The following is an 18,760-nucleotide window of genomic DNA, read 5'->3' on the forward strand; positions in this document are numbered from 1 at the left end:
GTTTCACTCTTGCAGCAAGCATTGGACAAATAAGCATCATAAGCTTCAGCTACACCTTTACAGTCTTTCTGCACATCAAGTGTTTTGTTTTTGGAATAATGTCTCTAAAAATGACCATAATAAACTAATAAACAACAACAAAAAAAGCCCAGAGAGATAACCATAAATACTGCTAAATTTGACGTCCATTTGATAGATTTTTGATGTAAGTAAGTAAGTACATTTTATTTGTATAGCACCTTTCACAGACAGAAGTCACAAAGTGCTTCACAAAACACAGAATAAAACAATAAAAACACAAAAAACTTACAGTGAGCAATACATATACAACAATATACAGTCAAATCAGTCCGTGCACACTACAGTAATGACCAGTGAACTTGAAACATAATGTACATTTTGGATGTGATACATGTACTTGCCCCTGTGTACCAGTACTTTTAAACACAGATGAGTACTTCTCCCACACTGACAGCCCATTAGAGCAGCAGTGAAATGCAGCCTGCACTTGCTCTGCTCATTCACATGTCTGTGTGCGAGCTCCGCGGTGTAATCCTCTTAAAGCCGGTGCGGTCACAGAGGCGGAGCGAAGCCTGATCAACACTTTCCCCTCTCCCCTCTCCCCGTGCCCTGCCTCACTCACTCCCTCACTCCCCCGGGGACACTTCACTCCGCACCCGGGACTAGGACTTCTCCATGGGCTGCGCGTATGGCCGCCACACTCCCGCTGCTGCCCCCGCGACGCGCTCCGGTGCTCAGTCTCCGTAGGGGCCGCGGACGAAGAGCGGGCCGGATGTCATGACTTGCCCCGCGAAGAGCAGCTTTCAGGCGGCGTTGGTTGTTCTGTCCGTCGCCCACCTCACTGCTGGTAGGCGCGCTTCATAAACACGCTATTAATAAGTAATCGTGGGTTTATAGGTCACGTGTGGGTCGTGGATCTCGATAACGGCATGGGAAAAGTTAATGATTGAAGAGGAATCCGAGCAGCCTCCTACAGACACTTGTTCCCTGCAGCGTGGCCATGTGGACTTTCACTGCACACTACCGTCATGAGCAGTGAACTTGGAACAATCAGAGAGTTTCACTTTGTTTAGGTTTTTACAAAAGCTAAAGCTGCACTTGTGACTTTTCTGGTGGAGGGTTTGCACTTTTTATTGGAGTCACATTAATTCATTAGGGAAAAAAAGTGAATTTCACATAGAAAACATGATATAATAATACGTATGTTTTCCTCGCAAATAAATCTGCACTTTTTGCTGTAGGCTTCTGGCTGTCGGGCTGTAATATTAGTTCATATTGTTTAAGTGTACATTTGATAAAAAAATGAAAATTTTGATTTTGTTGGAAGTTACAATTGATCTGGAAAGTATTCACTTTTTCCACATTTTGTTTTGTTACATTCTTATTTTTAAATAATTCAATTAATTATTTGCCTCAAAATTCTACAAACCATATTTCCATAATGACAAGTGACAAAGGTAGTTTGAATCTTTTGTAAATGTATTTTAATAAACTCCAGATGCGCTGTATTATGGGCGTTTGAGCTTAAATTTCTCGAGTCTGTCCGTCTGTGATTGTCCACATTCAACAATATGTCACACTTTGTACAATCTGCAGTGGTCAGAGCACCTGCTTGTGGAGACTAGGATGGTCAGTGCTTCTGGATCCATGGAGATGCTATTGTTTTATCTACAATGTTCCACACTGTGGCATTAAGTTCTTAGGTTCATGGACACAGGTGATGTTATGCCCTACCAGACCAACTTACATGTCAGGTCCATGCAGAGGCGAGCACTTCTAACACCTGTAATTGGATAAACGCAGGATGAATCCGTTTTTAATGTCGTATTGTGGAACATTTCAGGCAAAGCCGTGACAACATAATGCCCATTGTCTGTCTGCTTGCTTTGTTTTCATTATTATACCATTTGTGCAGCTTCTTTGAGTGTTAATATATAAAAATAACACATTTAATTTAGACAGCATGACACTGATGCTATACAAATTAAATGTGTAATTCTCATATTATTTTTTGTATCTTCATTGAGACAAGCAGGTGGCAGACCCTCCATTAAACATTACATAGTGCATCTTTAATATAGAATGTGATCAAATGCAGATTGAATTGGGTTGTTTACAAGTGTAAAACGGGGGCACTGATAACAACTCCAATATAAACTCCCACTCATATTTATATTATTATTATTAGCTAAAGTCGTCGTAGAAAAAAGTTTTGCTTGTTCATAAAATTCTAAATTAGTTTCCAACACATTGCAGATTTGAGACACAACTTTTTAACAACCAGTAACTAGTCTGTTCTTGTCTCCTAAATTGCATTATTAACACTGTCAGTCCCATAGCACTTGAGAGGCTGTTGTCAAGTGCTTATTGTCAGGTACTTGTGTTTTGCCTACAATGAACACACAAGTGCACTTAATGGACACTGTCTAGTCAAATATAATTGAATGTAATCAGTGCTTTCTAATCAACTGAGTGCTTTCTCCCCTCAATACGTTCTTTTGTGTCTCTGCTTTCAGTTTTCAAAACGGAAAAAAAAAAATAAAGAAATAATAAGGGTTCATTTCTAAAAAGCTGTTGGATGGCTTTACTGTGTTTTGTTTTTTTAGACTTTGTGATTTAATTAAAACTTCACTTTGATCAAACCAGAATTAAACCAGGGCAGTTGTAAACCCAGTGTTAATAGTAGTTCTTCACAAAATATTGGATTAAATTAAGTGCACCTAACTGTTTGATATTGGCAAGTAATATTTAAAGATTTTCATGTACTCGTTTTTAAAATTTCATCTAAAATGAATACAAAATGGGATGTTTTTTCATTCTTGCAGGTGTACAGTCTATCCACATTCAAGATTCAATAACATCACAGTTTTATCTTTTGCGTTTATCAATTCTCCAGGCGTTTTCTTCCCTAAGGTTTCTACTTTTTCCCTCAGGGTTTTGTAGTTTTTCCTTGCCATGAAGGAGGGTCTGAGGACAAGGAATGCTGGGAAATTATCCATTTTACAAATCCTTTTGCAACATTGTTTAATCCGTTTTTTCATTGTAGCCCCTCAACGCAACTGCTGTTGTGATTTTGAGCACTACAAAATTAAATGAAATCAACCTGCGGTTTATTGTCAGGTGGGGGTCATATATGGACAAGTTCTATTTTCTTCGTAAACATCGAGCGCACGGCTTTTATTCAGGAGCGCTGTGCAGCTCGAAAAGTACGGTAATTGAATTCTTTTCATTGCAAAATCATATTCAAAGTTGGGTCACCTTTGCTGTGAAGCAGGGCTATTCAATAATATTTTCTATGGGGCAAGATTTTTAGGATGACCGAACTACAAAAATACACCACAATTTGATTATTTATATGCAATATCCTTGAACAGTCCTTTGTGTAAGACAAATGTCATGTCAGTGGCACGCACTTTTTTTTGGACACCTTTAAAAATTGCAGAAGATTTCAAAATCCTCTATTGTGCAGCCGGCTTCAGTGGGCCTGTTCAAGTTACCTTTTAAGTCATGTGAATTCCTTGCCTTGAATAGTGACCCTGATCCATCGCGCAAGTCAGAATTTTGATTGTAAAACCTTATCCTTGGACTTATTGTGTTACCAAGCAACAGCTTCAGCTCTTCTGAAAGAGACATTTTGGGCAATTTTCAGACTTCATCTGAACCAGTGTCTCAATAATAATCAATAATAGTCTTAAAAAACCTTAAATATCAGAACTATTCCACATCGCGCATTTATAAAAGGAAATTCTTTCTCAAGGTTTTTTACCTCATGCACAAATGCTTTTCATTTAAAGCCAATCAGCCAATCAGAGCGCTGCTTTCAGCCCTTACTTCTGGATTGACAAAAAATGTCTTGCCACAGAAATCACAGTGGTCTCTTTTTGTCATTTAGTGCTGCTTTGACAAGATGATATTTGATGGAAAAGACAAAAAAAAGTCCAATATCCCAGCTTTAAGGTTATTACATTGTCTAAAAGTGACCAGCTAAAATGGTTAAGTTGGCCACAGTATATGACAAAAATAATTGAAAGAGTGAATTCACTTCACCAGGGGCACTATGACATGGACTACACATGTCAACAGATCTGTAAATAGAAAAAAGAATGTAGTGATATGAATGATTAACTGATATTAGATCTACTTAGATTCACACAACGCTGTAATAACATGTATTTAACGTGTTTTAACCTCCATATGTGAAGTTGAAATGGGGTCTAGTACAGGGGTAAAAGCTTGCTTTATTGAACCACAAAATACAGACAACATTTGTGAGAAGGTTTTTTTTTTGCTAAACGAGATTCATTCTGTGAGCCTCGACTCCTTAAGGTTTTACTCTACAATTTTAATAATGTCAGATATTGGTGTGATTTAGATATTAAGTTGTTTATTTTTAAATATTCAAAACGCTTGTGTTTTAACAATGGAAGTTAGTCAGTAGACAATTAAAAAGTAAATTTCAAAATATGTCGCAGTCTTTTTCATAAGGACACTGTCTTCTACACATAATTATAACAATATAGTTGATGAGATTTGCTCAAGAATGGATGTAATTATATTTTTACTGTAATAATATAGATTTGGCTTTTGAAAACACTGCCAAAAAAGATAAATTACAAGTAATTGTTTTTTTGCAAATTAACTCTAATGAACTACTAAGTGAAGTCTCTTTTGAATGAAATAGAATGGATTTTTTATTGAACTTGTCTTACTCACAGTTTAATCAAACAAAGCATGGCAGCAGCACAGAGTAGAACACAAGATTACCTGGGTGTTAAACTAAGCAGCATTACTCATACAGCTTTGGGTGCTTAAGACACTGACTGTACCTTACGTAACACGAGCATCCCTAAAAACCTTCAAATTTAGAGAGCTACATCTAATTGGTGTGTTTTCTTTGGGTTTTTCCAGCCCTGAAGTGCGTGTGCCAGCTCTGTGCCAACCACACTTGTGAGACTTCTGCAGATGGCGCGTGCTGGAACTCCGTCATGTTGATCGACGGGAAGGAGGAGGCGGTCAAGTCCTGCCTGACGCCTGCAGAGATGAGGGGCCAGCTTTTCTGCTACGGCTCCAGGAACGTCTCCAAGAGAAACTGCTGCTTCACCGACTTCTGCAACAATGAGACGCTGCATTTACACACGGGTAAAAATGACAGTCAGCAGCACATCGGATAGTCCGGGTTGTGCTCATTTATTTTGTATGTTTTGTCAGTGTTTTATGTAGCTTTTCTGCAGGACAGTCCACCATCTGCGTGTCTCCTTAAAGCGACCCCTACAAACCCTAACCCTGTTCCTATGACTGTCAGACAGTTTTGAAAAAAGAGCTGTACGTTCCTTCAGCCCTGATTTGTCACATTTTAAATATACTTTTGAACGTAAAAGCATAGCACCACCATGACTTATTCCTATCTATAATCTAATATAATATAACCTAAACTTAACCATTATCATACAAAAAGGCCAATCAAGGGCTGCCACAAGGTAATAAATTAACTGCAACTAATTGATGATTTAAATAATTGTCAACTATTTTAGTAATCGAATAATCGTTAACTGGTCTATACTTAGGTTCCAAAACATCCAATGAGCTGAGAAAATAAGTTTCATGACTTGATTGAAATTGAGCAGAAAATGTGAATATTTAGTGTATCTTTTGTCCATAAATGTGCTCCACCAGGATCTTCCAACAGCTTCTGCTTCATCTGGGGCAAATTTAGTCAAACTCTTGACTGTGTTCTAAATAACTAATTGATGAATCAAAAATATACAGGCCTTCCTCTGCAGTCATATTGGCTTGCTTACAATTTGTTAATAATGCTGAATTTTCCAAAATATAATGAAAAACCTTTGGAAATTTGAATATCACAAAATTGCCATTTGGCCATTTCTTTCTTTTTCAATAGGATTTTTAGAATAGCGTTAAATGGGCATGAGAGTAGGAAATTACATACAGCTAACTGTCAAGAGCAGCACAGATTTTTTAAACGTCCAATCACAAATTGTGCATGTTTTCAAATATGATCGGCTGAAGACATTAGAGATTGACGCAAATTGCACAATTAGCTTCATATGAATTATTCAGATTTTCTTTCATTTATCAGCCTGGGTAATTTCTTTAAAACCTTCAGGCTTAAAGGAGGTAGTTAGTGAGTAAGTGAAGAGGTTTAATCAATCTGAACCAAAAAAGTTGATTAAAAGTTTGTGTTCATAAAAAAAATAAAAAATAATCCCGTGTAAGTAAATTTAGCTGCCAAAGTATACAGCATCCAGTATACAACATACTGTATACAGTATACAGTATACAGCATACAACATACAGTATACAGCATGCAGTATACAGCAAGCAGCATACAGCTTACAGCATGCAGCATACAGTAAACAGCATACAGCATACAATATACAGCATTAGATATAAAGCATACAATATACAGCATACAATATACAGCATGTTGTATGCTGTATATTGTATGCTGTATATGGTATGCTGTATGCAGCATACCATATACAGGATGCAGCATACAGCATACAATATACAGCAAGCAGCATGTAGCATACAGTATACAGCATACAATATACAACATACAATATACAGCATGCAGCATACAGCATACTGTATACAATATACAGCATACAGCATACAATATACAATATACAGCATGCAGCATACAGCATACAGCATACAGCAAGCACCATACAGCATGCAGCATGCAGCAAGCACCATGCAGCATGGAGTGTTCTTTTCCTCTGTATCTCCCTCTGTATCTACCTGTGTTGCATCAATGAAATTTCCCCATGTGGACAATAAAGGATTATCTTATACAGCATGCTGTATACAATATACAGCATGTGGCATACAGTATACAGTATACAGTATACAGTATACAGCATGCAGCATACAATATACAGAAAGCAGCAAGCAGCATGCAGCATACAATATACAGCATACAGCATACAGCATACAGCATGTAGCAAGTACCATGCAGCATGCAGCATACAGCATACAGCATGCAGCATATAATATACTGCCTGCAGCATACAATATACAGCATGCAGCAAGCACCATACAGCATGCAGCATCCAATATACAGCATGCAGAATACAGCATGCAGCAAGCACCATGCAGCGTGCTGTATACAGCACACAATATACAGTATACAGCATACAATATACAACATACAATGTACAGCATGCAGCATACAATATACAGCATACAATATACAGCATACAGCATAAAGCATACAGCATGCAGCATGCAGCATACAATATACAGCATACAATATACAGCATGCAGCATACAGCATACAATATACAGCATACGCATACAGCATACAATATACAGCATACGCATACAGCATACAATAAACAGCATACAACAAGCAGCATGCAGCATACAGCATACAATATACAGCATACGCATACAGCATACAATATACAGCATGCAGCATACAGCATACAATACACAGCATGCAGCATACAGCATACAATATACAGCATGCAGCATATAATATACAGCATACAATATATAGCATATAGCATACAGCATACAATATACAGCATACAGCATGCAACATACAGCATGCAGCAAGCACCATGCAGCATACAGCATGATGTATACAATATACTGCATGCAGCATACAGCATGCAGCATACAGCATTCAGCATACAACATTAAGCATACAATATATAGCATACAGCATACAATATACAATATACAGCATGCAGCATACAGCAAGCACCATACAGCATGCAGCATGCAGCAAGCACCATACAGCATACAGCATACAGCAAGCACCATACAGCATGCAGCAAGCACCATACAGCATGCAACATGCAGCATACAATATACAGCAAGCACCATACAGCATGCAGCACACAGCAAGCACCATGCAGCATGCAGTGTTCTTTCCTCTGTATCTCCCTCTGTCTCTACCTGTGTTGCATCAATGAAATTTCCCCATGTGGGACAATAAAATATTATCTTATACAGCATGCTGTATACAATATACAGCATGCAGCATGCAGCATACAGAATGCAGCATACAATGTATAGTGTGCAGCATGCAGCATGCAGCATACAGCATACAGCATACAGCAAGAACCATGCAGCATGCAGCATACAGCATGCAGCACATAATATACAGCATGCAGCATACAATATACAGCATGCAGCATATAATATACAGCATACAGCATGCAGCATACAGCATACAATATACAGCATACAGCATACAATATACAGTATACAGCATACAGCATGCAGCATGCAGCATGCAGCATGCAGCAAGCACCATACAGCATGCAGCATACAGCATACAGCATACAGCATGCAGCATGCAGCATGCAGCAAGCACCATACAGCATGCAGCATACAATATACAGCATAAAGCATGCATCATACAGCATGCAGCAAGCACCATGCAGCGTGCTGTATACAGCATACAATATACAGTATACAGTATACAGCATACAATATACAACATACAATGTACAGCATGCAACATACAGAATACAAAATACAATATACAGCATACAGCATAAAGCATAAAGCATACAGCATACAATATACAGCATAAAATATACAGCATGCAGCATACAGCATGCAGCATACAATATACAGCATGCAGCATGCAGCATACAATATACAGCATACAGCATACAATATACAGCATACAATATGCAGTATACAGCATACAGCATACAGCATACAGCATACAGCATGCAGCATGCAGCAAGCACCATACAGCATGCAGCATACAATATACAGCATGCAGCATGCAGTGTTCTTTTCCTCTGTATCTCCCTCACTATCTACTGCTGTATACAGCATACAATATACAGCATGCAGTATACAGCATACAGCATACAATATACAGCATACAATATACAGCATGCAGTATACAGCATACAGCATACAATATACAGCATAAAGCATACAATATATAGCATACAGCATACAGCATACGGCATACAGCATACAATATACAGCCTACAATATACAGTATACAGTATACAGCATGCAGCATGCAGCAAGCACCATACAGCATACAGCATACAGCATACAATATACAGCATGCAGCATACTGTATACAATATACAGCATACAATATACAGCATGCATATATACATGCATACAATATACAGCATACAGCATACAATATACAGCATACAATATACAGCATACAGCATACAGTATAAAGTATGCAGTATGCAGCATACAGCATACAATATACAGCATACAGCATACAATATACAGCATAAATTATACAATATACAGCATACAATATACAGCATACAATTTACAGCATACAGCATACAGCATGCAATATACAGCATACAGCATACAATACACAGCATGCAGCATACAGCATACATTATACAATATACAGCATACAGCATACAGCATACAGTATGCAGCATACAATATACAGCATGCAGCATACAGCATACAATATACAGCATACAGCATACATCATACAGCATACATCATACTGCATACAGCATACAATATACAGCATACAGCATACAATATACAGCATGCAGCATACAATATACAGCATACAGCATACAGCATACATCATACTGCATACAGCATGCAGCATGCAATATACAGCATACAATATACAGCATGCAGCATACAGCATACATTATACAATATACAGCATACAGCATACAGTATACAGCATACAATATACAGCATGCAGCATACGATATACAGCATACAATATACAGCATACAGCATACAGCATACAGCATACAGCATACAGCATACAATATACAGCCTACAATATACAGTATACAATATACAGCATGCAGCATGCAGTGTTCTTTTCCTCTGTATCTACCTCACTATCTACTGCTGTATACAGCATACAATATACAGCATGCAGTATACAGCATACAGCATACAATATACAGCATAAAGCATACAATATATAGCATACAGCATACAGCATACTGCATAAAATATACAGCCTACAATATACAGCATACAATATACAGCATGCAGCATACTGTATACAATATACAGCATACAATATACAGCATGCAGCATACAGCATACAGCATACAATATACAGCATACAGCATACAGTATGCAGTATGCAGTATGCAGCATACAGCATACAATATACAGCATACAGCATACAATATACAGCATAAATTATACAATATACAGCATACAATATACAGCATACAATTTACAGCATACAGCATACAGCATACAGCATACAGCATACAATACACAGCATGCAGCATACAGCATACATTATACAATATACAGCATACAGCATACAGTATACAGCATACAATATACAGCATGCAGCATACAGCATACAATATACAGCATACATATTACTGCATACAGCATACAATATACAGCATACAGCATGCAATATACAGCATACAATATACAGCATGCAGCATACAGCATACATTATACAATATACAGCATACAGCATACAGTATACAGCATACAATATACAGCATGCAGCATACGATATACAGCATGCAGCATACAGCATACAGCATACAATATACAGCATACAGCATACAGTATACAGCATACAGCATGCTGTATACAATATACTGCATACAACATACAATATACAATATACAGCATGCAGCATACAATATACAGCATTAAACATGCAGCATACACTATACAGCATGCAGCATACAATATACAGCATACAATATACAGCATGTTGTATGCTGTATATTGTATGCTGTATATTGTATGCAGCATAAAACATACAGCATGCAGCATACAATATACAGCATGCAGCATACAGCATACAGCATACAATATACAGCATACAGCATACAATATAAAGCATGCAGCATACGATATACAGCATACAGCATACAGCATGCAGCATACAGCATGATGTATACAATATACTGCATGCAGCATACAGCATGCAGCATACAGCATTCAGCATACAATATACAGCATACAATATACAATATACAGCATGCAGCATACAGCATACAGCAAGCACCATACAATATACAGCACGCAACATGCAGCATACAGCATACAATATACAGCATACAGCATAAAATATACAGCATACAATATACAGTATACAGCATACAGCATACAGCATGCAGCATAAAGCATGCAGCATGCAGCATACAATATACAGCATACAATATACAGTATACAGCATGCAGCATGCAGCAAGCACCATACAGCATGCAGCATGCAGCATACAGCATGCAGCAAGCACGATGCAGCATGCTGTGTTCTTTTCCTCTGTATCTCCCTCTGTATCTACCTGTGTTGCATCAATGAAATTTCCCCATGTGGGACAATAAAGGATTATCTTATACAGCATCCTGTATACAATATACAGCATGCAGCATACAGTATACAGTATACAGCATACAATATACAAAAAGCAGCAAGCATCATGCAGCATACAATATACAGCATACAGCATACAATATACAGAATGCAACATACAGCATACAGCATGCTGTATACAATATACAGCATACAGCATACAGCATGCAGCATACAGCATACAATATACAGCATACATCATACAGCATACAGCATACAATATATAGCATACAGCATACAGCAAGCAGCGTGCAGCATACAGCATACAATATACAGCATGCAGAATACAATATACATCATGCAGCATACAATATACAGCATGCAGCATACAATATACAATATACATCATACAATATACATCATACAGCATACAGCATACAATATACAGCATACAGCATATAATATACAGCATACAGCAAGCAGAATGCAGCATGCAGCATGCAGCATACAATATATAGAATACAGCATACAATATACAACATGCAGCATTCAATATACATCATGCAGCATACAATATACATCATACAGCATACATTATACAGCATACAGCATACAATATACAGCATACAGCAAGCAGAATGCAGCATGCAGCATACAGCATACAATATATAGCATACAGCATACAATATACAACATGCAGCATTCAATATACATCATACAGCATACATTATACAGCATGCAGCATACAGCATACAATATACAGCATGCAGCATACAATATACAGCATGCAGCATGCAGCATACAATATACAGCATACAGCATACAGCATGCAGCAAGTACCATGCAGCATGCAGCATACAGCATGCAGCATATAATATACAGCCTGCAGCATACAATATACAGCATGCAGCAAGCACCATACAGCATGCAGCATCCAATATACAGCATGCAGAATACAGCATGCAGCAAGCACCATGCAGCGTGCTGTATACAGCACACAATATACAGTATACAGCATACAATATACAACATACAATGTACAGCATGCAGCATACAGAATACAGCATACAATATACAGCATACAGCATACAGCATGCAGCATACAGCATACAATATACAGCATGCATCATACAGCATACAGCATACAATATATAGCATACAGCATACAGCAAGCAGCTTGCAGCATACAGCATACAATATACAGCATGCAGAATACAATATACATCATGCAGCATACAATATACAGCATGCAGCATACAATATACAATATACATCATACAATATACATCATACAGCATACAGCATACAATATACAGCATACAGCATATAATATACAGCATACAGCAAGCAGAATGCAGCATGCAGCATACAGCATACAATATATAGCATACAGCATACAATATACAACATGCAGCATTCAATATACATCATGCAGCATACAATATACATCATACAGCATACATTATACAGCATACAGCATACAATATACAGCATACAGCAAGCAGAATGCAGCATGCAGCATACAGCATACAATATATAGCATACAGCATACAATATACAACATGCAGCATTCAATATACATCATACAGCATACATTATACAGCATGCAGCATACAGCATACAATATACAGCATGCAGCATACAATATACAGCATGCAGCATGCAGCATACAATATACAGCATACAGCATACAGCATGCAGCAAGTACCATGCAGCATGCAGCATACAGCATGCAGCATATAATATACAGCCTGCAGCATACAATATACAGCATGCAGCAAGCACCATACAGCATGCAGCATCCAATATACAGCATGCAGAATACAGCATGCAGCAAGCACCATGCAGCGTGCTGTATACAGCACACAATATACAGTATACAGCATACAATATACAACATACAATGTACAGCATGCAGCATACAGAATACAGCATACAATATACAGCATACAGCATAAAGCATACAGCAAGCAGCATGCAGCATGCAGCATACAATATACAGCATGCAGCATGCAGCATACAATATACAGCAAGCAGAATGCAGCATGCAGCATACAGCATACAATATATAGCATACAGCATACAATATACAACATGCAGCATTCAATATACATCATGCAGCATACAATATACAGCATACAGCATACAATATACAGCATACAGCATACAGCATACAGCATGCAGCATACAGCATACAATATACAGCATACATCATACAGCATAGAGCATACAATATACAGCATACAGCAAGCAGCATGCAGCAAACAGCATACAGCATACAGCATACAATATACATCATGCAGCATACAATATACAGCATGCAACATACAATATACATCATGCAGCATACATCATACAGCATACAATATACAGCATACAGCATACAACATACAATATACAGCATACATCATACACCATACAGCATACAATATACAGCATACAGCAAGCAGAATGCAGCATACAGCATACAATATACAGCATACAATATACAGCATACAGCATACAGCATACAATATACAGCATACAGCATACAGCATACAGCATACAATATACAGCATGCAGCATACGATATACAGCATGCAGCATACAATATACAGCATAGAGCATAGAGCATAGAGCATACAGCATACAGCATGCAGCAAGCACCATGCAGCATACATCATGCTGTATACAATATACTGCATGCAGCATACAGCATGCAGCATACAGCATTCAGCATACAACATACAGCATACAATATACAGCATACAGCATACAGCATACAATATACAATATACAGCATGCAGCATACAGCATACAGCAAGCACCATACAGCATGCAGCATGCAGCATACAGCAAGCACCATACAGCATGCAGTGTTCTTTTCCTCTGTATCTCCCTCTGTATCTACCTGTGTTGCATCAATGAAATTTCCCCATGTGGACAATAAAGGATTATCTTATACAGCATGCTGTATACAATATACAGCATGCAGCATACAGTATACAGTATACAGTATACAGCATGCAGCATACAATATACAGCATGCAGCATACAGCATACAATATACAGCATACAGCATGCAGCATACAATATACAGCATACAGCATACAGCATGCAGCAAGTACCATGCAGCATGCAGCATACAGCATGCAGCATATAATATACAGCCTGCAGCATACAATATACAGCATGCAGCAAGCACCATACAGCATGCAGCATCCAATATACAGCATGCAGAATACAGCATGCAGCAAGCACCATGCAGCGTGCTGTATACAGCACACAATATACAGTATACAGCATACAATATACAACATACAATGTACAGCATGCAGCATACAGCATACAGCAAGCACCATACAGCATGCAGCATGCAGCAAGCAACATACAGCATACAGCATACAATATACAGCATACAGCATACAATATAAAGCATGCAGCATACGATATACAGCATACAGCATGCAGCATACAGCATGATGTATACAATATACTGCATGCAGCATACAGCATGCAGCATACAGCATACAGCATACAGCATGCAGCAAGTACCATGCAGCATGCAGCATACAGCATGCAGCATATAATATACAGCCTGCAGCATACAATATACAGCATGCAGCAAGCACCATACAGCATGCAGCATCCAATATACAGCATGCAGAATACAGCATGCAGCAAGCACCATGCAGCGTGCTGTATACAGCACACAATATACAGTATACAGCATACAATATACAACATACAATGTACAGCATGCAGCATACAGAATACAGCATACAATATACAGCATACAGCATACAGCATGCAGCATACAGCATACAATATACAGCATACATCATACAGCATACAGCATACAATATATAGCATACAGCATACAGCAAGCAGCTTGCAGCATACAGCATACAATATACAGCATGCAGAATACAATATACATCATGCAGCATACAATATACAGCATGCAGCACACAATATACAATATACATCATACAATATACATCATACAGCATACAGCATACAATATACAGCATACAGCATATAATATACAGCATACAGCAAGCAGAATGCAGCATGCAGCATACAGCATACAATATATAGCATACAGCATACAATATACAACATGCAGCATTCAATATACATCATGCAGCATACAATATACATCATACAGCATACATTATACAGCATACAGCATACAATATACAGCATACAGCAAGCAGAATGCAGCATGCAGCATACAGCATACAATATATAGCATACAGCATACAATATACAACATGCAGCATTCAATATACATCATACAGCATACATTATACAGCATGCAGCATACAGCATACAATATACAGCATGCAGCATACAATATACAGCATGCAGCATGCAGCATACAATATACAGCATACAGCATACAGCATGCAGCAAGTACCATGCAGCATGCAGCATACAGCATGCAGCATATAATATACAGCCTGCAGCATACAATATACAGCATGCAGCAAGCACCATACAGCATGCAGCATCCAATATACAGCATGCAGAATACAGCATGCAGCAAGCACCATGCAGCGTGCTGTATACAGCACACAATATACAGTATACAGCATACAATATACAACATACAATGTACAGCATGCAGCATACAGAATACAGCATACAATATACAGCATACAGCATAAAGCATACAGCAAGCAGCATGCAGCATGCAGCATACAATATACAGCATGCAGCATGCAGCATACAATATACAGCAAGCAGAATGCAGCATGCAGCATACAGCATACAATATATAGCATACAGCATACAATATACAACATGCAGCATTCAATATACATCATGCAGCATACAATATACAGCATACAGCATACAATATACAGCATACAGCATACAGCATACAGCATGCAGCATACAGCATACAATATACAGCATACATCATACAGCATAGAGCATACAATATACAGCATACAGCAAGCAGCATGCAGCAAACAGCATACAGCATACAGCATACAATATACATCATGCAGCATACAATATACAGCATGCAACATACAATATACATCATGCAGCATACATCATACAGCATACAATATACAGCATACAGCATACAACATACAATATACAGCATACATCATACACCATACAGCATACAATATACAGCATACAGCAAGCAGAATGCAGCATACAGCATACAATATACAGCATACAATATACAGCATACAGCATACAGCATACAATATACAGCATACAGCATACAGCATACAGCATACAGCATACAATATACAGCATGCAGCATACGATATACAGCATGCAGCATACAATATACAGCATAGAGCATAGAGCATAGAGCATACAGCATACAGCATGCAGCAAGCACCATGCAGCATACATCATGCTGTATACAATATACTGCATGCAGCATACAGCATGCAGCATACAGCATTCAGCATACAACATACAGCATACAATATACAGCATACAGCATACAGCATACAATATACAATATACAGCATGCAGCATACAGCATACAGCAAGCACCATACAGCATGCAGCATGCAGCATACAGCAAGCACCATACAGCATGCAGTGTTCTTTTCCTCTGTATCTCCCTCTGTATCTACCTGTGTTGCATCAATGAAATTTCCCCATGTGGACAATAAAGGATTATCTTATACAGCATGCTGTATACAATATACAGCATGCAGCATACAGTATACAGTATACAGTATACAGCATGCAGCATACAATATACAGCATGCAGCATACAGCATACAATATACAGCATACAGCATGCAGCATACAATATACAGCATACAGCATACAGCATGCAGCAAGTACCATGCAGCATGCAGCATACAGCATGCAGCATATAATATACAGCCTGCAGCATACAATATACAGCATGCAGCAAGCACCATACAGCATGCAGCATCCAATATACAGCATGCAGAATACAGCATGCAGCAAGCACCATGCAGCGTGCTGTATACAGCACACAATATACAGTATACAGCATACAATATACAACATACAATGTACAGCATGCAGCATACAGCATACAGCAAGCACCATACAGCATGCAGCATGCAGCAAGCAACATACAGCATACAGCATACAATATACAGCATACAGCATACAATATAAAGCATGCAGCATACGATATACAGCATACAGCATGCAGCATACAGCATGATGTATACAATATACTGCATGCAGCATACAGCATGCAGCATACAGCATACAACATACAGCATACAATATACAGCATACAATATACAATATACAGCATGCAGCATACAGCATACAGCATACAGCATGCAGCATACAATATACAGCATGCAACATGCAGCATACAGCATACAATATACAGCATACAGCATAAAATATACAGCATACAATATACAGTATACAGCATACAGCATACAGCATGCAGCATGCAGCATGCAGCATGCAGCATACAGCATACAATATACAGCATACAGCATACAGCATACAGCATACAGCATACAGCATACAGCAATCACCATACAGCATGCAGCAAGCAGCATACAATATACAGCATGCAGCATACAGCATGCAGCAAGCACGATGCAGCATGCTGTGTTCTTTTCCTCTGTATCTCCCTCTGTATCTACCTGTGTTGCATCAATGAAATTTCCCCATGTGGGACAATAAAGGATTATCTTATACAGCATGCTGTATACAATATACAGCATGCAGCATACAGTATACAGTATACAGTATACAGCATGCAGCATACAATATACAAAAAGCAGCAAGCAGCATGCAGCATACAATATCCAGCATGCAGCATGCAGCATGCAGCAAGCACCATACAGCATGCATCATACAATATACAATATGCAGCATGCAGCAAGCACCATGCAGCATGCAGTGTTCTTTTCCTCTGTATCTCCCTCTGTATCTACCTGCGTTGCATCAATGAAATTTCCCCATGTGGGACAATAAAGGATTATCTTATACAGCATGCTATATACAATAAACAGCATGCAGCATACAACATACAGCATACAATATACAGCATACATCGTACAGCATACAGCATACAATATACAGCATACAGCATACAATATACAGCATGCAGCATACAGCATACAGCATGCTGTATACAATATACAACATACAGCATACAATATACAGCATGAGGCATACAGCATGCTGTATACAATATACAGCATGCAGCATACAGCATACAATATACAGCATACAATATACAGTATACAGCATACAGCATACAGCATGCAGCATACAATATACAGCATGCAGCATACAGCATACAATATACAGCATACAATATACAGCATACAGCATACAATATACAGCATACATCGTACAGCATACAGCATACAATATACAGCATACAGCAAGCAGCATGCAGCATGCAGCATACAGCATACAATATACAGCATACAGCATACAGCATACATCATACAGCATAGAGCATACAATATACAGCATACAGCAA

The 18,760-nt window shown here is 38.4% G+C and overlaps 1 protein-coding gene across 1 annotated transcript in view; it reads left to right on the plus strand.

Moving 5' to 3' along the window:
• Window positions 1-656: 656 nt before the first annotated feature.
• The window catches only part of acvr1c (activin A receptor type 1C), a 38,960-nt gene continuing 20,856 nt past the window's right edge, over window positions 657-18,760 (plus strand). The window contains exons 1-2 of the mRNA XM_072444361.1: window positions 657-868; window positions 4,930-5,160. Of these exons, the coding sequence (XP_072300462.1) occupies window positions 799-868; window positions 4,930-5,160 (301 nt within the window). The 5' untranslated portion in view covers window positions 657-798. The remainder of the gene's footprint in view (window positions 869-4,929; window positions 5,161-18,760) is intronic.

This window comes from Eucyclogobius newberryi, unplaced genomic scaffold (assembly GCF_026437365.1).
Source record: "Eucyclogobius newberryi isolate DKJ021-1_F unplaced genomic scaffold, fEucNew1.0.hap1 SCAF_14, whole genome shotgun sequence".
Classification (NCBI taxonomy): domain Eukaryota; kingdom Metazoa; phylum Chordata; class Actinopteri; order Gobiiformes; family Gobiidae; genus Eucyclogobius; species Eucyclogobius newberryi.